This window comes from Trachinotus anak, unplaced genomic scaffold (genome assembly GCF_046630095.1).
Source record: "Trachinotus anak isolate AG129_WGS33_773 ecotype Australia unplaced genomic scaffold, CSIRO_AGI_Tana_v1 ptg000031l, whole genome shotgun sequence".
Lineage (NCBI taxonomy): Eukaryota > Metazoa > Chordata > Actinopteri > Carangiformes > Carangidae > Trachinotus > Trachinotus anak.
This window is the reverse complement of record NW_027273882.1, coordinates 8,867,146-8,887,424: the sequence shown is the minus strand read 5'-3', so window position 1 is coordinate 8,887,424 and position 20,279 is coordinate 8,867,146. Positions and strand designations below refer to the sequence as shown.

The following is a 20,279-nucleotide window of genomic DNA, read 5'->3' as shown; positions in this document are numbered from 1 at the left end:
TCACAGTGGGGCGCTGTGTCACCCTGTGGCACTGATTTGTGGGCGGGGAGCGCACCTTTATATATAGGGGCCTGGGTACACCTGGCACGCTCTCTCTCTTCCTGTTCCGCTCGTCCGTGGTGGTGGCTGTGGCCTGGAGTGGCGTGGTGAAGCCATGTGGCGTGCTGGCACCAGAGCGTCTTCAGCGTTTTGCCATAATAACGCACGCTCTGCCCTTCAGCGCAGTGCAGCGTGCCCAGCATCGGTGCGTCTTTGGCGTGTCGCCAGAACGACGCGCGCTCTCCTTCGGCGCACGGGTAAGGGGCATTGGCGCACACTGCTGCTTTCTCTCCCACTCACGTGTTGACTGTTTGGTGATATGGCTGTTTCTGCTACAGTGTGGCGGACTGCTGGAGTCACGGGGCTAGGCTGCCCTGCTGGGGGCCGGTCGGCGTTGTGGCGCGGTCTCCACGTGGTAAGTCGGCGTCGTCCGCCTCTCGTTTCAGCCTGTTATGCTGCTCCCGACTGATTGTTGTGTCCTGCTCTGTTGTCCTAGACCTCTCGGCGCTCTGTAATGCCCTGCTGGTGAGGCCCAGAAACTATTAAAGCCACCATTTCCTGGACCCACTGCTGTTTTGGCTGCGTTGGTTCATCCTGACTGTTTTGGCTCACTGAAGCCGTTTTGACTCCTCAGCTCTTCTGAGCTGTGGGGAAGTGACGTACTAAGGCTCTCTGCAGAGTTTGTGTCAGGGCCTATTGCTATTTTTAAGGATTCTGTTTAGTTCATTAATCAACCTTGAAAAGATTTATTTTGTATTCGTTTGTTTAATTTGTTGAACATTATTGACTGTTTGTTGTTTAAGGAACATTATTTACCTTTGTTTTTTGGTTTGTTGTTGTTTTTAATTACTTAAAGTAGTGTGTGTTTGTGTGTGCGTGTGTGTGTAAGAGTGTTAGATAGCAATTAAGGGCCATATTAACTGGGAGGCCAGTTTTATAACTTGCTTTCTTGTCTTTGCGGACAGGTGCGGAGGGCCAGGCGGCAACCCAATTCCTGGTGGTGGTATTTTCTTCACGAACCCCTTGCGGGTGTGTGTGGTTGCAGTGTCATGGGTTTTTTGGTTAGTTATTCCTCCCCCTTGATTTGATTTTGGGCCGCCGTAGCCTCCACAGCCCTGTTCATTCTGCTCTGTGGCCCCAGTACGTAATTACGAGCCAGTATTGTTCAAGTGATATTTTAATTGGTTGTAAAATCATTTTTCTACTTTTCCAAATACATCTCTGCCCGTGGTATACGGACCTGTGTAGACCTGTGTATAGTAAATTTAACCATCTCATATAAACTATCTCCTGGGGCGAAATTCCCCAGGTGGCGTTGTCGGTACACCCTTTTCCACCCCTCCACTCGCCACATGATGAACACGTGTGAAAGTTAATGACCATCTTCTTTGTCTTGGAGGTGTTCAGAAGGAGTCAGCTCTTGTCACTCTGTTCACTGAAGGCCATCGTCAGATCCCTGTGCTTCCATCAGCCAGTCTACAGTCATTTATCTCTGCAGGGCTTCCTGCTTTAGGTATTGGAAAAAACATTGTTTTCCACAGGACTGGGAAAAAAAGCAACTTAATGTATTTTAGACCATCTGATGCTAAGACACAGAGGGCCATCAAACAAACAGAAGACAATTTCCTGCTGCATTGCACTCTGGCTGCATCACTTTTAATAATTACATACAATAATAATCATCTTTATTTATAAGGGCACTTTTCAAAGTCTATGTTACAATGTGCTTAACAAAGGCAGGAATAAAATGAAATCATTGAAATCGATAGATTTAAAAGAGAAGAAAACAGATAAAACAATTAAAACAGAGTATAAAAACCAAGACAGAGTCATTTTGAGTGAAATAAAAAAACTTCAAGGGAAGATAAAACCAGGAAAAGTAATATGGGAGCAGATGGGCAGATCCTCCAGAGCCTTGGGGCCCTGACTGCAAACGTTCTGTCCCCTTTCGATGTTGGCCGGGCCTCAGGAACAGACAGTTCACCTCTCAGGAAAGAATCTCACTTGTTCTAATTTACAAGAGTAGATTATTCAGCCATTTAAACACATATGATTCTGCACAAATCATTTCAACCCACTTTTTTCAGTCATCATTGTACTTTGTTTCCCTGTGGACTCCTCCCTTCAGCTCACACAGAGACACTGATGATCTAGACCTGAATCCAAAGCCAAATCCAAACCCAGGATACAGAGGTTGAGTGAATGTGGTGTTGAAGGTGTGGAGGTGGATCAGTGAGTCAGAGGAGACTCTGTAGAAGGACAGAGAGCCAGCAGGACAGTCCACATACACTGCTACTCTGTGAGAGGAGGGGGGGTGGGGAATGGGTGTTACACTGTTATTGTGACAAACAGAGTAACATTTATTGGAGCAGTAGAGACTCCAGGACTGATCATTCCATCCAAGCCTGCAATCACCATCCTTTCCTTCCCTTCTGATTCCTCTGTAAGTCACTGCAATCACAACCTCTCCTCTCCACTCCACCTCCCAGTAACAGCGACCAGTAAGACCAGTTCTACACAGCAGCTGCCAGCAGTAGCTGAATCTCTCTGGGGAATCAGGATACGAATGACACTTTCCTGAGTGTCTGACTGTCCTGTTGTTGTCAGACAATTCGAGGTGTTCGTTTGCTGTGTTTATGTCCATAATGAGCTCACAAAAATCTGACGGACAGAGCAAGACACATTGATTAACATTAAGAAACTGACAACTGATGTTTTTAATGAAACTTGTACAGTAATGAAATGAGCACAATAACCATAAACTTTGTATTTACACAAACATTTATTTTGTGGCATAGATTTTTTACAAATCAAACTGAATCCAGACTTACACTTTCTAAAACCAGGTTCCAGCCTCTCTTCACCACAATGATCCATCCTGGAGGTAGAAACGCTGTCAGACTAGAATATTCTCTTTATAGGACATTTAAGATAACGATATAAGAACATTTACAATAACGTTCCCTCTGATATTTGAGCCCTAATTGCTGTTCAGCATGAACTGTTAACAGGATATTTAGTAGACTAGAAGTTAAAGGTGTATCCCTCTGCAGTCTGTCCATACCTGAGAGAGTCCAGTCTCCAGTGTGGATCCTCCAGTCCAGCAGACAGCAGCTTCACTCCTGAGTCTCCTGGATGATTGTAGCTCAGGTCCAGCTCTCTCAGATGGGAGGGGTTGGAGCTCAGAGCTGAGGCCAGAGAGGCACAACCCTCCTCTGTGATCAGACAGCCTGACAGACTGCAAAGTAATAGAGGGAGGGAGGGGCAATCAGATGGAAATGAACCCAGGAAAAAATATAAAAGAAAATATTCTGACTGCTTCAAGAGCAGGAGAGAGTGTGAGTCTGAGACTGTTAGACGAGATAGACAAACATGGGTTTTACCTTCAGCTTCAATGGGATTGTTTCATGTTTCACTGTCACCAGAGAAAAGTCTTCAAGGATGAGAACTCTCTTCTCTTTGATTAATGTTATTTCAGGCAAACTTTCCCAACAGGACCAGTGTGAAAGTGCACTGTACACTGCCAACATTTACTTGACCATTATCAACACTAAAACATCAGGGACATCGCTGCTTTGCTTCACCCTGGTGTTTCTGATAGCATGGATATCCTGAGTAGATTTCTTGGCTCTGCTTTGGTGGAATGCAAAGTAGCTTTAAGGGCGCTGATGCAGTTTGATGTTTCACCAATGAGTGTAAACTCTGTCTCCAAGAATTCAAATATGTTTTGCAGGAAATATAATCAAATCAATGGATCTTGCATGTCGCAGCCCAGCAGGCACCGGACATCAAGACATCATCAGAATGACATTGGACAGTCATGATTCTAAGATTGGGCAGACATTAAATTTTGGTTGAAAATTAAAAGGTTGATGTCAAAACCAAGCATTGGCTGACATGAGATGTTTGGCAGATGTTGGGTTTTGCTCTCAACTCCAATGTCTGCGTTTTATACACTGTTGCCCATAAAGTTGGAATAATTTTGTTTTTAGACACATTCCTCTTTTTATTCCTGTTTATACACATCAGTAATCACCTTTGACCAGGTGCAATGATTACATACTGAGTCCCAGTTGCCCAAGTGAAACAAATTCATGCGTAACAATTGTTTGGCACTATAAAAGGCAAGACATTTGCTGTGTTGTCCTTTTCCCGCTTAAAGTCCATGTTTTCAGAATTGGCTGTATAATTTTCAACCAAATTTGACACAGAAGTTCCCTAGTCTACGCCTCATCCAACGCAACTGGCAATACGCCAAAGAGTGCTTGGACTCCGACAGGATGGACACAAACAAGCCAACATTGCTGAGTTCCATGGAATATTGCAGAGTGCGGTCTGTAAAAGCCTCAAACATCATCGAGAGGAGGGTCATTTGAGGCCACAAAAATTTCCAGAACGACCACAACTAACTACCAGACGAGATGATCTGCAATAGCTTAATCTGTGCCGTAGAAATTGGAAAATGCCAGCAAGCCGCTTTCGTCATTTGCAGAGAAGACACTGTGGAATCAATGTTTCTTGCCAAACTGTAAATCGAAGATTGCTTCAGCATGGTTACCGAGCAAGACAAATGACCAAGTGTTTACGCCTAACTGTTCAACACAGAGTTGTTCAACTTCGCTGGGCTGCGGAGCACAGAAGATTACAGCTTGGGCACTGGCGACATGTTGTCTTTATGGATGAGAGCCGCTATATCCTTGACCATATAGATGGAAGACAAAGGGTGCGGCGATTACGTGGTGAGAACCTCCGCGATGACTGCATCCAGGAAACCACTCACGGAGGTGGCAGCTCAGTGCTGGTATGGGCCGGTATTCATTATGGAGGAAAAATGCCATTGGTGGTGCTGGATGGAAACGTCAACACCATAGTGTACCAGGACATCCTGGAGAACCATTGCCTCCCACATGCAAGAAGGATCTATGGGAACAACTTTAGGCTCCAAGACGACAACACATGAGCACATAGGGCGGCTGAAGTGAGAGAATTTCTTGACGCAGAGGGGGTGCAGCAGATGCCATGACCTGCTTGCTCCCCTGATAGGAACCCTATCGAGCATGCCTGGGATGCCTTAGGCAGAGCCCTTAATGAGAGGGACAATATTCGTCAGAGTCTACAGGAATTAGCCCGGGATCTGACAGAAGTATGTGACGCCCTGCCCATTGACGGCATCAACAAGCTTGTGGACAGTATGCCACGCATCTCTTAACGCATTGACCCGTGTCAGGGGTGGCCATACTCAATATTAGTGACTGAGTGACATTTGAAAGAGTAATATTGGACATTCTTATGCATGAAATCCCTTCGAATATGTGTTTACTGTTAAATTGAAAAATTTAAACAAAGCCCTTAATCCTATTGTTCAATACCCCCAATTTTGTTTAAGCCTGAATACACAGTTTGCAAAGGTTAATTGTGGTTTAATTTTCACTGTGATATGTTTGGAAGAGATTGATCAATAAAGTTTTGAGAAGATATATACTTTATCATTAAGAATAAACCACATTGTCACAATCATTTCATGTGAAGAAGTAAAATATATTTTATTCCAACTTCATGGGCAACAGTGTATATCGAGATGCCTTTGGCATGAGAGCTTTGGAAAATGTTGGATTTTGATCACGTATAAACACAACTTAAACTAAACAAAACATCAACATCAGCTGTCATCATTATTCTACGTCAAACTGGTGTTGGTATTAGACTTTGAATTTTGGTCACCAGTGTTGTTTCCAACATTAACACAAATATCAATGTCTAATGACATACTGTAACTTGCCAGCTGCGAACCTGCAGGGAGGATGTTGATACTGAATGTATCTGTAAAGTTTTCAGTGACCACATATTTAATTTTAACAGCCAAATTGTCTGATTTCATAATATCGGCTCATATGTATACTTGTACACACATCATGGACTTGGTTCAATACAGAAAAAAACTGCAGCAAGTGAAACCACAATCTTTAACCTCAACCAGAGTCTCTGTTGTCTGTTGTCACTCATGATGTAACAGCACTCTCCAGTATCAAGGTCCTGTACATTCTACCCCACCATCCCTATAAATCCCCTATCTACAACTTCTTTGCGGTATATAAATATAGCATTGTAGAAAGCAAACATTCCAGTCAATGATTATGTTTGCTTCCACAACATAATTGAGAAAACAAAGAATATGAATGTAATTTGTAGGCAGTGTCGCCCTAATACCCATTATTTACCCTGAATTTGTAGCATTCAGTATTTACTACAAACTTACTAAAAAGAACATAGAAAAACATGTTTGTTTCAATACAGAAGAGAGACATTAAAGCCATGTTACATGTCTCTTCTGAGTGAACTTCTTTGTATGACTCAAGCAGAAAAATCATATTGATTTCCAGTGTCTCTATTCACGCTTGCCCACATGTTTAGCTATATTTAAGTGGCCATCAAATAAATCACTGAATCCCAACCTCAGACCTTCCAGTTTACAGTGTGGACTCTCAAGTCCAGCAGACAGAAGCTTCACTCCTGAATACTGCATGTTGTTGTTACTCAGGTCCAGGTCTCTCAGACTAGAGGACTGGGAGCTGAGAACTGAGGATAGAGCTTCACAGCTTCTCTCTGAGAGGTTACAGCCACTCAGTCTGAAAGAGGAATTAATGATGAAGAACATGTTTTAGTTTTAAGTAAGTCAGTAAAATATCAAACAAGTTTCACATTGTTGTTAAATTATCTTGTTCATCCACCTACAGAGCTTTATTTGAAGCTTTGACCACTGGTAGCAGCCTCAGAAGAGCCTCCTCTGAAGCAGAGTATTTCTTCAGGTCAAACACGTCCAGATCTTCTTCTGATGACAGTAAGATGAAGACCAGAGCTGACCATTGAGCAGGAGATAGTTTCTCTGTGGAGAGACGTCCTGATCTCAGGGACTGTTGGATCTGCTCCACCAGAGAACGATCATTCAGTTCATTCAGACAGTGGAACAGGTTGATGCTTTTCTCTGCAGACAGATTCTCACTGATCTTCTTCTTAATGTACTGGACTGTTTTCTGATTGGTCTCTGAGCTACTTCCTGTCTGTGTCATCAGGCCTCTTAGCAGAGTCTGATTGGTCTGAAGTGAAAGACCCAGGAGGAAGCGGAGGAACAAGTCCAGGTGTCCATTTGGACTCTGTAAGGCCTTTTTCACAGCTCTCTGGTAGAAAAGTATTGGTTTAGATTTTACTTTAAATAGCTGAGATGTTGATTTTTTTTCGGACATCAGATTGACTCCAGAGCTGTTGAAGGTCAGATGAACGTGAAGAGCAGCCAGAAACTCCTGAACACTCAGATGGACGAAGCAGAACACCTTGTCCTGGTACAGGCCTCTCTCCTCTTTAAAGACCTGTGTGAACACTCCTGAGTACACTGAGGCTGCTCTGATATCGATGCCACACTCTGTCAGGTCTGATTCAGAGAAGATCAGGTTTCCTTTCTGCAGCTGCTCAAAAGCCAGTTTTCCCAGAGAATCAATCATCTTCCTGCTCTCTGGACTCCAGTGTGGATCTGTCTCAGCTCCTCCATCATACTTGACCTTCTTCAGTTTGGACTGAACCACCAGGAAGTGGATGTAAATCTCAGTCAGGGTCTTGGGCAGCTCTCCTCCCTCTCTGGTCTTCAACACATCCTCCAGAACTGTAGCAGTGATCCAGCAGAAGACTGGGATGTGGCACATGATGTGGAGGCTTCGTGATGTTTTGATGTGGGAGATGATCCTGCTGGCCTGCTCCTCATCTCTGAACCTCTTCCTGAAGTACTCCTCCTTCTGTGGGTCAGTGAACCCTCTGACCTCTGTCACCATGTCAACACACTCAGGAGGGATCTGATTGGCTGCTGCAGGTCGTGTGGTTATCCAGAGGCGAGCAGAGGGAAGCAGTTTCCCCCTGATGAGGTTTGTCAGCAGCACGTGCACTGAGGTGGACTCTGTCACATCAGTCAGGATCTCAGTGTTGTGGAAGTCCAGAGGAAGTTGACACTCATCCAGACCGTCAAAGATGGACACAACCTGGAACTGATCAAACCTGCAGATTCCTGCTTCTTTGGTTTGAGTGAAGAAGTGATGAACAAGTTCCACCAAGCTGAACTTTTTCTCTTTCAGCACATTCAGCTCTCTGAAGGTGAAGGGAAATGTGAAGTGTATGTCCTGGTTGGCTTTGTCTTCAGCCTAGTCCAGAGTGAACTTCTGTGTTATGACTGTTTTCCCAATGCCAGCCACTCCCTTTGTCATCACTGTTCTGATTGGTCCATCTCTTCCAGGTGAGGCTTTAAAGATGTCTTCTTGTCTGATGGTTGTTTCTGGTCTGTCTGGTTTCCTGGAAGCTGTTTCAATCTGTCTGACCTCATGTTCATCATTGACCTCTCCAGCCCCTCCCTCTGTGATGTAGAGTTCTGTGTAGATCTGATTCAGAAGGGTTGGGTTTCCTGCTTTAGAGATCCCCTCAAACACACACTGGAACTTCTCTTGCAGGTTAGATTTGAGTCGTTGACAAACTGCAGCAGGACTTTCTGAATGAAGACACAAGAAATAAGATCAATGAATAAATGAATGAAGTCAATATGCCAACACTTCATCCCCCTAAAGAATGAGTATATGAACATATTTCCCTCATGTGTTGAGTCGTTAGTAAATGTCTCATTTCTCCATCATGTTGAATCTTTAGAGAAATCCTCTTACTGCTCTGCAGACAGTCAGCCAGCTCCTCCTGCTTCATCCTCCTCAGGAAGTTCACTGTGATCTTCACAAATGCCTCTCTGATGCTCCTCCTCTGCTCTTCAACCTCACTGTCCAACACCTCCTCATCCTCCTTCTGACTGTCTAAGGATTCTGGGTAATCTGGACTCAGAAGTTTCTGGATCTTTTTCAGCTCATTCTTTACAAAAGTGACAATGTTCTCTTCCAGCAGCTGGAACAGAACAATACGTAAGTAAGACAACAAGAGATCAGGTGCACTGTCACAGCCTGAAAAGCCTGCTGGTCTAAATAGTGCATTTAGGAAATTGCTAGGATCCATTTCTGGCTGTTGTAAATGTGCTTATACATTTCCACACCATAAATATGGAGTCCAGGTCTGTTTGGTGCTGGTGGGCAGGCTGACAACTGAAAACCTCTGAGCTCTTCTGATGATGTCTGTGGACGCACAAGCACACACACACACACACAAATATACCTTTGTTAAATGTCTCTCCCACCATGATAAATCCTAGAAACACCAATTTAACTGTCCGGTAGATGCTGCAATGATTGTTGGAAGAAATGTGTTGACAAGAGAAACAATTCAGCAGACTTAAAAAAAATTGGTACCTCAAGAGGATTAAAAAAATCCAAGCACATCAGTTTTAAATTCTTACCTTTGCTTGGTCGTGTTTTCTTTGTCCTTAAAAACAGCATGGTGGTCCATTGACCAGTCACTCTTTATGGACATACAGGTGGGCACAGGAGAGTCTTGTCTTTGTTGATGGAGCCTATTGGTGACAATACACTGACAAAAGAATAGCAGGAATAAGTAATAATTCTGACCACTCTTAGTTTTGGTTGTAGATGTTTTTATTTCCTTCAATGTCAAAAACAAAAACCAGTAATTTCGGGACAAACCCATCTATACAGAAACCCTGCACAAACTAACATCCTTAACTTGAGAAAGTAACTTGAAGTGCATAAATTCTTTTATATGGAAGATAATCCAGCAGTAGAATAAAGGTAATTTTATACTCCTATGATGAATTGATGCCAGAGAAACAGCATAGCTGTGTACTCTACACAGTAGCATCACCATCCTCTGGCCTCACTCTGTTCAATGGTCATACACAACCATCTCCTCTGACATCTTGTCTTTTCTGCATTGCAAGAATTTCAGTAAAAGTAATTGTTGTTCAACATTTATTCACTCCAACTCCAACATGGACCACCAGCATGTCCGACCAAAGCAAATGCCAACAAACAACAAACAAAACTAACAGTTATCCTGCTAGCGATTGCAACACTTGCCAATCATGGCATTATAACATAATTGTAATATGTGTAACAGCAGTCAGCTCACGTTATCATGCTAGTGTAGCCATCCCTAATGAACGCAACCATGTAACATTGTGCAGCATCAAGTTATTGACACATGAGGAGAAGAAAGCCAGTTCTGAGTCCAGCTGGAGCCTTTAGCAGCTCTTAGGGTTCTCCATCCAAGTAAAGACAGACCAGGACTGGATCCACTGTCGCACTGGGAAAGAAATTCAATCTTCAACCGATGCACTGGGACCACGGTCACAGAAATAACACTGATGGAGCTGCTAAAGATACTTATGGGGCAGGTAAAAATTTTATGAATGTTGGAAGAACTTCTGGAGGAAATGCTGCTGCCGTGAGACGTCGCGAGATCCGTGCGTAACCCAACATGGCGGCTTCCATCTAAATGGAAACAACACAACTAGCTTCGATAGCCAGCTTAATTAAAGCCCAACAAACAAACTTACCGATATACACTCCTCTGGTGGTTTGATACTTCCATCAAACCGACGGTTTCTTCATCCTGGACGAAGAAACCTTGGAAAGCTTACAGGATTACGTGGACGAGTGTTACCACCGGCTCGTCATGGGGAAAAAACAAACTCCCTCCTCGAAGAGAACTCGCTCGGAGTGTTCTTCCAATGCACCTCCCTCACCCGATAGGGAATACGGAGATATCTTAGAGTCCATCGATAACAAACTAACCAGTTTTGACGCCCGACTGCCACTGGTCGAAGTCCTCCACAAGGAATTCCAAGCGCTGCGTGAATCTCTGGAGTTTAGCCAGCAACAGGTGGAATCGCTCGCTGCAGAGAACAAGCTTCTCAGAGACTCCGTCAAATCCCTTAATGAAGGTATTACGAAACTCTCCGGAGAGAATAAACGGATGAAAGAATCCATCCTGGATATCCATGCGCGCAGTATGCGGGACAACCTTGTTTTCTCTGGAATCCCAGAGCGCGCAGAGGAAGATCTTGAAACCACCATCAAAAACTTTCTCCAGCAACAACTTGAGCTCCCGCCGGACGTCGTGGAAAACATCACTTTTCACCGGATCCACCGCATAGGAGGGACAAGGCAAAAAGGTCAGCGCCCAAGACCTGTCGTCGCTAAGTTCGAGCACTACAAGCAAAAAGAGCTGGTGAAGAGCCGAGGCAGGGAGCTGAAAGGAACAGACTTCAGCATCAATGACCAGTTCCCGAAGGAAATCCTGGAGCGCCGCAAATCCCTGTTTCCCATCAGGAGGAAGTTCATCGCTGAGGGATCCCGGGCCGTCATCACAGTCAATAAACTTTACGTGAATGGCCAATTGTTTCGCGACCAGGAAATCACTCCTTGGCTCTACTGAAGTCACCTCTTCTTAAAAGGCAATCCCCGATTAAGGTAATACAATGTAGCTTAATAAACAAAACTAAAGGTATGGGCATTTAATATAGGCTACTAACGCACACCCCACATTGATGTAGTTTTGTTTACAGACTGCTAATGTTGGAATACCTGTTTCTCCTTACTACCTCCCATCTCATACGTCTTAAGTTTTACTGTTGTCATTATTGTTGTTGTTATTACTGTTGTTGTTGTAACATATCCACACAGATGCTTAAGAACACTCTACATGTAAGATGCCCAACACATTCAACACGCACGCACTTAGGCATACACGCACGTGTACGCACGTGTACACACACACACACACACACACACACACCTCTCCATTCAAACTTTAGATTATATTCAATAGCCACAAGTTAGTTTAGCATGAATTTGTCACTTGGAATGTGCGTGGAATCAGCTCACAAGGAAAAAGACTTCAAGTTTTTGAACATCTAACAACATTACAGGCATACATTGTCTTACTGCAGGAAACACACTTATCCAAAATAGGACATCATACACTTAGTTCATCACAGTTTCCTCATGTATACTTAGCTAACTATAATTCAAAACAAAGAGGAGTAGCAATTTTAATTAATAAAAGAATACATTTCGCTTGTAAGGATACCATCACAGACCCAGAGGGAAGATTCATAATTATCAACATATCAATAAATAACAAAGAGATATGTATCGCCAATATATATGGTCCAAATGGCGATGACCCATCCTTCTTTCACCGCTTCTTCAGCACACTCAGACACAGCACTTATCGTGGGAGGGGACTTCAACTTGGTTCTTAATCAAGAATTTGACCGACTTAGTAGAGCAGCTAGTCACCGTAACTGCCAATCATCTGAAACAATAAAACAATATATGAACGATTTTGGTCTGTGCGATGCTTGGCGCTCTTGTCACCCTATGCTCAAAGAATACACCTTCTTCTCACCAGTTCACCACCCTTACTCCCGTTTAGACTTTTTCCTAACCAGCAACTCTTTCATGAAGGATATATCTGATACACAAATTCACCCTATCACAATCAGCGACCATGCACCAGTCACTATGACAGTCATCGGGAAAATATGCACACCACCAATTAGACACTGGAGATTGAACACATCATTACTTACAGATGTGGAGTTTATTGATTTCTTCCAAAAAGAGTGGACAACTTTTTCTGAAACAAACGACCTGCCCGGCATCTCTCCTTGTGTTCTCTGGGAGACGGCTAAGGCTGTAATACGAGGCATAATAATTTCATACTCATCACACAAGAAAAAAAAGGATAAAGCACTTGAGATAGAACTGGATCAGAAAATTAAAACCTTGGAAGCAGCTCATGCTGCCTCTCAAGAGGAACACCTGTTGAATGAGTTGAGAAAATCTAAATTGAAACTAAAAGAATTAAGAGATATAAAAACCCAATTTCAGCTACAGAGATTGCGCCTGGAGAACTTTGAACATAGTGATAAATTGAGCAAGTTTTTAGCAAACCAACTAAAACAGAGCAAAGAAAAAGTAACAATCTCCTCAGTTACGGACTCCTCTGGGACCTGAGTTGTTTTCCCAGAGGAGATAAATAAAACGTTTAGGAATTTCTATAAAAACTTATATTCATCCAACATTAACCCATCAAACTCTGAAATAGAGGAGTTTTTGAGCAATATCGATCTGCCAAAACTAAACAAAGAGCAAATGATGGCTCTGGAGTCGCCTCTCTCAATTGCAGAACTCCATGATGCCCTCCAATGTATGCCTAACAGAAAAGCCCCAGGTCCAGATGGCTTACGCTGGCACCAGTATTTCATAGAATGGTTACAGAAGTTAATGAAACCACCAGACTTCCTCCAAACATGAACTGTGCAAATATTAATCTCCTCCTTAAACCAGACAAAGACCCTGCACTTCCATTTAGTTATCGTCCAATATCACTCATAAATGCAGATCTTAAAATCATCAGCAAGGCGCTAGCTAGTAGAATTGAAAAAGGTGAAAACACCTTACATAATAGACCCAAATCAAAATGGGTTTATTAAAGGCCATCGGTCCACTGACAACACACGGAGACTAATTGACCTAATAGACTTCTGCAACATCCAAAATAAGAAAGCTATAATTGTCTCACTGGATGCAGAAAAGGCTTTCGACAGGGTGAACTGGAAATTTCTTTTTGCAACCTTACAGAAATTTGGATTCAGTGATAACTTCTTATCTTGGATTAAAACATTATACAGCTCACCTAGCGCTTGCGTCAAAACAAATGATCAAACTTCTCCACGCTTCAATCTCGAAAGAGGCAGCAGACAAGGTTGTCCACTCTCTCCCTCTTTGTTTGCCATATTTATAGAACCACTGGCAGCTGCAATTCGGTAAAATAATAATGTTAAAGGGATTCAAACAGAAAATTTGATCCATAAAATCAGCCTTTATGCTGACGATGTATTACTTTTTCTTCAAGACGCACATGCCTCTCTTTCTGAGGCTATAACAATCATAGATAAATTCTCATCCATCTCAGACTACTCTATTAATTGGAACAAATTGACTGTCCTTCCCATAGCTTTTGACCTCCAGTTCAACCCAACTATTCCACTACAACCTGGTGCAAACATCAGATACCTGGGCATCAACATTTCCACCAAGCTATCAGACCTGACACAGTTAAATCACATTCCCCTACTTAAAAAAATAGAGGATGACCTCACCCGGTGGAGTACTCTGCCCATATCGCTTATGGGAAGAGCAGCAACAATCAAAATGATTATCTTGCCAAAAATCAACTACATTTTCTCAATGGTCCCGACCCATCCTCCCAAGGCTTGGTTCAAATCACTGGACTCCATAATATCCAAATTTTTATGGAAATCTAAGCCACCACGAATAAGCCTTAAAACCTTACAAAAACCCAAAAATCGAGGTGGTCTGGAGCTTCCAAATTTCTACAATTACTTTCTTGCCAATAGATCACAATACATCTTAAAATAGACTACACAAAGTTGAACTGACCATATTTGGCTGGACACTGAACAAACTTTCTGCAACACCACCCAAATCCAAGACCTGCCATTTATTAGCCCCATCATCAAACAATATCCCTGCTTTAAGAGCATCAATATTAGCACATCACTGATGGCCTGGTGGGAATTTCTAAAAATGAATGGGTCTTCACTGGTCCCCTGCAAACTCTCACCCATCTGGAACAATCCTGACATCCTGCAAAATAAAAAAACAATAAACTTTACAACATGGTATAGTAAAGGAATAAGATGCCTAGAACATATTCTCCAAGACAATCGTATGATCCCATTTGACAAACTGGTAGAACTCTACGGCATTGACAAAAACAGATACCTAGAATATCTTCAATTTAAATCCATCATTCAAGCTAGGTTTAACCTCAAGCAATTAGACCTAGAACTCCCACCAACAATAGCAAACTTTTTCAAACTTCCATCCCAAAAACTACTCTCTAGAATTTATGTAAGTTTAGCCGAATTAGAGCCAACTCTCTCGATCCCAACTCTCAAATGGGGAAAAGACTTACTTATCAACCCAGACTCCAATTTCTGGATACAAATCTGCACAAACACCTTCAGCATGACCCAAAACTCAAATCTGCAGTAGATACAGTACAAAATCCTTCACAGAGCACACTACACAGGACAAAGGATGTTCCAGATGGGTATCAGAAATACTAAAAGATGTATTAATTGCAAGAATGATGCACCAGATAACTATCTGCATGCTTTTTGGCACTGCACACCGGTCAGCAATTTCTGGCAGAGGATTTGTGAAGATCTATCGACACACCTCGGACATCCCATCCCTGTCTTCCCCTCACTTTGCCTGCTCGGTGACCTCACTAACATTAATATGGACACAAAAAAATCTCGCATGCTTCTCACAGTCCTAACCATGGCCAAGAAAACAATCCTCCTGAAATGGAAGTCAAAAGAGAACTTAGACATAACACAGTTTAAAAAGCTACTATTAGATCATGTTTCCATGGAGAGGATGTCTGCCTGTAAAGAAAATCAATTAACAGAATTCAAACACATCTGGACTCCAATAATTAGTCTTATTACGTAGTGTTCTTGGGCGTGGCGGGGCTCCGCCTCCCTGGCCCCCGGGCGCCTGTGGGCGCTGTTTCTGGGTGGCTGCGTGTCTGGCCTGTTCGGGGGTGGACTCTGGCCCCCCGGGGTGCGGGGTGCTCGGGGGAGGGGGGGGGGGGTGTGGGGGCCCTTGGGCTCTGTCTGTGCTGCTGCACTGGCATGGGTGGGTGTGTGGGTGGGGGGGCGTCTGCATCTGGGGCCGGGCCTGGCCTCCTAGTGGGGTGGGCCCGTGCCTGCTGTGGTACTCTGGGGCACTGTGGGGGTTGTGGGGGGGTCTGGGGGTGTGGGGGGGGGGCCTGCCTCTCCGCCTGGGGGGATGCTGGGGGGTGGGGTGTGCAGGTCAACCTGCTTGGCCGGACCGGCTCCCTGTTCGTCGGCGGATTTGGATGTCCCATCCTGGGCACCTGACTGGGGTCTCACCATGCTCGGCAGGTCTGTGCCCCTCCAGCTTGCACCTGCAGGGGTGGTGGCCCTACCGCTTGGGCCGCCTGAAGGCATCTCTGGGCACCCCGGTTCGGCTCCCCGCTGGCTGGGTGGTGCAGCGATGGAGAACGTATTGGGGCCAGTCAGGGATCTGGCCCCAGTGGGGGGGTACATGCCTCGCCTGCCCTTGTTGCTCCACTACACCACATTCCACATGACAGTAGGGCCTCTAAGGGATGGTGCGGGGACGAGGCAGGTTGGTGGGCAGGACTGCCCACTGGCCCTGCTATTGTTGTTGTGCTGCTCCTCAATTTTAAATGCACATTAGATATCACATGACACTAGGGCCTCGGGGGGTGGGAAGGGGCAGGTGAGACTCTGCCGTCTACGAGCGGAAGAGTACCCATGCCCCATCTGCTCCCTCAATTTTAATACACCTTAGTCATCCACACGACCCACAAGCCATATGACACTAGGGCTTTGGGGGTAGGGAAGGGCAGGGAGGACCCAACCGCCTGCTAGCGGTGGGGCGCCCATGCCCTGACCGCTCCCCCAATTTTTAAAGCGCTATAGTCACCCACACACCCAACTCACTCACACACCCACACATACACACTTTGCACCCACACCAGACGCAGAGTGGGGAGAGGGTGGCTTGGTGGGCCCCCCTGTCTATCTGTTCCTGGTGCCGTGTGGACTGTGCGGGGAGCCTGCTATGTGGGGGAAGAAGATCCATGGCGGGGATGTAGCAGGTGGCCCTGCTGCGGGGGTTTGGGGCTCCGGCGGGTAATCCGGGCATTTCTGGGATACTCTGGGCCCTGCCGGCGAATTTTGGGGGATTGGGTTTGGGGCCGAGCGAGGGGGCCTGCTGTTCTCTATCCCCCCGGGCTTGGCTTCCCGGCGGGGGGGTGGGGACTCCGTCTGCCCTCCTTCCCCCATTTGTCCTGCAGGGTCACTGGGGCCTGAATACCGGGCCGCCGCGGGCGGGGGCTGGGGGGTTGGGACCTCTCCGGTGTGTGGCAGGTTCTCCGCCGGGGGTGTGGGCAGGCCTTCAGTTGCCGGGGCCAGTTGGCTCTGGGTCCGGCTCGCGCTGGGGTTGGTGGTCGCGGGCTGGCTCTGGGGCTTCCTGCCGCTGTCCCTCTGCGGGCCTCCTTGCGCTGGGGGCTGTTGCCTCTGTACTCCCTTGCGGGCTCCTCCTTGGGTCGGGCACGTGGCTGCTGGGGGGGCATGCTGCCGTGGGTCCTTGGGCTCTGGGGGTGGCTGGGAGTCTCGGTGGCCTGGTTTCTGGCCACCTGTGCCTTTGGTCTGGGGGGGCGCTGTTACTGCAGCCCCCACATCAATTACCCACCACATCCAATGACAAATCGCTACACACTTGCATACACACATGAACACATACACATACATACACACACCTACCCCTTCCCTCATACACACACACACACACATATACACATATGGAGCTTCTAACGGTTAAGGACTATAGAGTGACCATAAATGTGGCTATTGTTAGTTATTGTTATTGTTACTGTGGTTGTTTCTCTGTTGGTGTGTTGTTGTTGTTGTTGTTTTTCCCCGTCTCTCCACTCCCATTTTCCTTTTCCCCATATTCTCTCTGTTTTTCTCTTCCTGTCCACTCTCATTCCTGATGCGGTCTGGTTGTCTTAATAAAGTTAAAATATGTGATAGGAGGAGTATCCCACATTCCTCCTTCGCAGAGTAAATCTGCCCCAACAACACAATAATATTGTGCAATAATTTTGGGACAGGACAAAAAAAAAAAAAAAAAAAAAAGGAAGAACTTCTGGAAGGTCACTTTCACCTGATTGGTGCATACTGCACTGAGCCATCTTGTCTGTGGGCAGTGCTTGTGTGTTTATAAATGTGGGGAGGAACCAACCAACGGTTTAACAGAAGGGACTCACACACACTAACATGCACATATGCGTGTGTTAACATGCACACGCTATCAGACTGGCAACCAAAACAGATAACAGAGAAGCTCAGAGTACAAGATTACACATAGAGGGGGTGTGGCTTTGTTCTTTTCTCAGGATGCCATTAATCCACTACATCTTTACATAGAAAATATTTGTTTGCTGCTGTGTTGTTGCTTAAAGTCTTGTTTACAGAACCTTTAATGCCACAACTAAAGTAGCTCAGCTGTAAGAGTAACTGAATTGGTACAGTAGAATACCTGCCACCTTCTTAAAGATGCTTTCCAAGCTTCATGATCTTCTGTGGAATTCATTTGATGATTTGATACAAGCACCTTTCCCTCTTGGGTCTGCACCACTACCCTTTCCCCTTACATAAAAACCTGTACCAGATCCAAAGCCAATAGTCATAGCAGATTTGGTCCCTTCTAGCACTCAGGGGTCTCAGTAATCCTGACACCAAATTCAAGGACAGCTAGAGCTGAGTCTCAAGTGGATCCTAGGTTTCACAGAAACATATTGAACATACAGGCTTTGTCCATAAGACATCTTGTGTATGTGATTGTTGACTGCTGTGCTTCTCCAGTGTCTGTTGTTTCCCCCCCTGTTATTTATCAAGAACGGGTCTGGTAACAACAGTTGAGGTTTAGAAAGCTCAAAAAAACTTGGGGTATGGGAATAACTTGGTACCATCTGAGGTCTTGTAGCTCAGCTGAGTGTGCCACTTTGGGAATTGCATTTGAGGATAAAGATTTGAGTGCAATATATATTTGGACCTTCTATCTGGATCATCTTTAATGGAGTATTCAAGCCCCCTTGAAAACACCTTTTGATAAGAGACTCTGATTTACCTCAGGCATTGTTACCTTTACAGGCACTAAACCTGCTTTTGTCCTGTTGCTGAACCATCAGGCTCCAGTACTGGGCCAATAGTATATGGTCCATTTTTCAGATATCCTCCTGTTCCCAAAAGAAGCAAAGGCTTTACATAAGAAAGAAAAGTGGAATAGCAGAAAGTGCCCCAAGGCTTTGCTGTGGCAAGGAGCAAAGAGTGGATGAGATTCACCCTGAGATACTAAAGGCTCAGAATATTGTTGCATGCTCAGTGTTGTGTCAGGGACAGTGCGTTTGGACTGGCAGACTGGGGTGATGAAAAGAATAGTTCCAGTGGGTTGGGAGTGATTCCTTGTCCAAAAGAGTGACACTGTCTTTGAGTTTTGTTAACATTATATGTTTTTGTTTTTGTGCCTGTCAGCAGTAATGTGGTACACTGCACTGTCATGGTGGTTGTACTGTTCGGCCTCCGGCTGGGAATGTAAGGAGCTGAAGGAATGTTCCAAAATATGGAAAAGAACTAAGCAAACAGACGGGGATGGAAAAAAATTAATGGATTTTTTTGACAGTCCAATGGCGACATGATGCAATGAGAAGGATTTGACGTGATGGCCAGTGCGACTATGGATGAGCATGGAAAAAGGTAGCAGAGGACTGTTCTGGATTGTTCTTGCCCACTTTAACCCCTGGGTATACCTATAGGCAAATCCCTCTTGATGGACACACAGCTGGGTACAGCAGAGACTGGTACTTGAAACTGAGAAACATGTTTGTGAAAAGAAAAACACCTAAAGACCAACAGCAGCAAATTTCAAAGATGGAAAAACAGCAAAACAAACACGAAACACAGAAATATCAGAGTTACAAATTACTGATAAAAATGTTTGTAAAAATTGGATGATACTTTTCTTTAGGAAGATTTAGTTCATGTTCAGTTGCAAATATTCAAAAACAATATTACATTATATTCACTTACTGTGTTTCAGAAGAATGTTGTCCTTTAAAATCAAAAATATAACGCATAGACTGCTCACTCTTCATAGACAAACAGTCGGGTTCAGGTCCAGGTAAGTCTGGTCTGAGCTGCTGCTCTGGACTTCAACACAACACACACAGAACTCTGAGTGTGAATAACGATGGAGCAGCAAGTGACCACGTTACTAAAGTTCAGCAGAGTCAGATAATAACAAAGTTCAGTTTTAAATTCTTACCTTCCATCAGCAGGTCGTCCATCTTTAAAGTCAATATAGTGACCTATAGACCGGTCACTGTTCATGGACACACAGCTGGGTTCAGGAGAGTCTGGTCTCTCCTGCTGCTTCCTGATACTAACAAACAAGTGACCAATGAAAAGGAGTTTTAAGCTGAAAACAGATGAATGTTGAGCTCTGACATGGAGAAGAGTCATGGACAGTCAGAGAACCTCATCTCACCTCTGAGCTCTGGTCTGGCTCTCATGGCCCCCACACAGAGTGGTTTTAGAGGGAGGGGCTCCCTCCTCTCTGTCCTGATCCATAGTAGAGCCCCCACCTTCACACATA

The 20,279-nt window shown here is 44.7% G+C and overlaps 1 protein-coding gene, 1 long non-coding RNA gene and 1 pseudogene across 2 annotated transcripts; 1 reads left to right on the top strand and 2 right to left on the bottom strand.

Moving 5' to 3' along the window:
• The first annotated feature begins 101 nt into the window (after window positions 1-101).
• LOC139612127 (uncharacterized) lies at window positions 102-853 on the top strand. Its single transcript, XR_011686439.1, has 3 exons — window positions 102-296; window positions 378-454; window positions 536-853. It is a non-coding gene; the product is annotated as an uncharacterized lncRNA (long non-coding RNA).
• An 808-nt stretch (window positions 854-1,661) lies between these two features.
• The window catches only part of LOC139612102 (protein NLRC3-like), a 31,132-nt pseudogene continuing 12,514 nt past the window's right edge, over window positions 1,662-20,279 (bottom strand).
• On the bottom strand, window positions 16,640-20,254 carry LOC139612075 (basic salivary proline-rich protein 3-like). The gene is made up of 4 exons (XM_071467249.1): window positions 20,172-20,254; window positions 19,950-20,066; window positions 19,773-19,834; window positions 16,640-17,265 (listed from the first exon to the last, which is right to left on the bottom strand). Exons 1-4 carry the CDS (start codon window positions 20,252-20,254, stop codon window positions 16,640-16,642), a joined length of 888 nt encoding a protein of 295 aa, XP_071323350.1.

Excerpts from the sequence above, each read along its gene's own strand:
- LOC139612075 (XM_071467249.1), bottom strand. The coding sequence starts at position 20,254 with ATGGATCAGGACAGAGAGGAGGGAGCCCCTCCCTCTAAAACCACTCTG. Across the intron at positions 20,067-20,171 it reads AGCCAGACCAGAGCTCAGAG|TATCAGGAAGCAGCAGGAGA; the intron begins GTGAGATGAGGT and ends CTTGTTTGTTAG. Across the intron at positions 17,266-19,772 it reads CGACTGTTTGTCTATGAAGA|GCACAGGTGGCCAGAAACCA; the intron begins GTGAGCAGTCTA and ends CCCAGACCAAAG.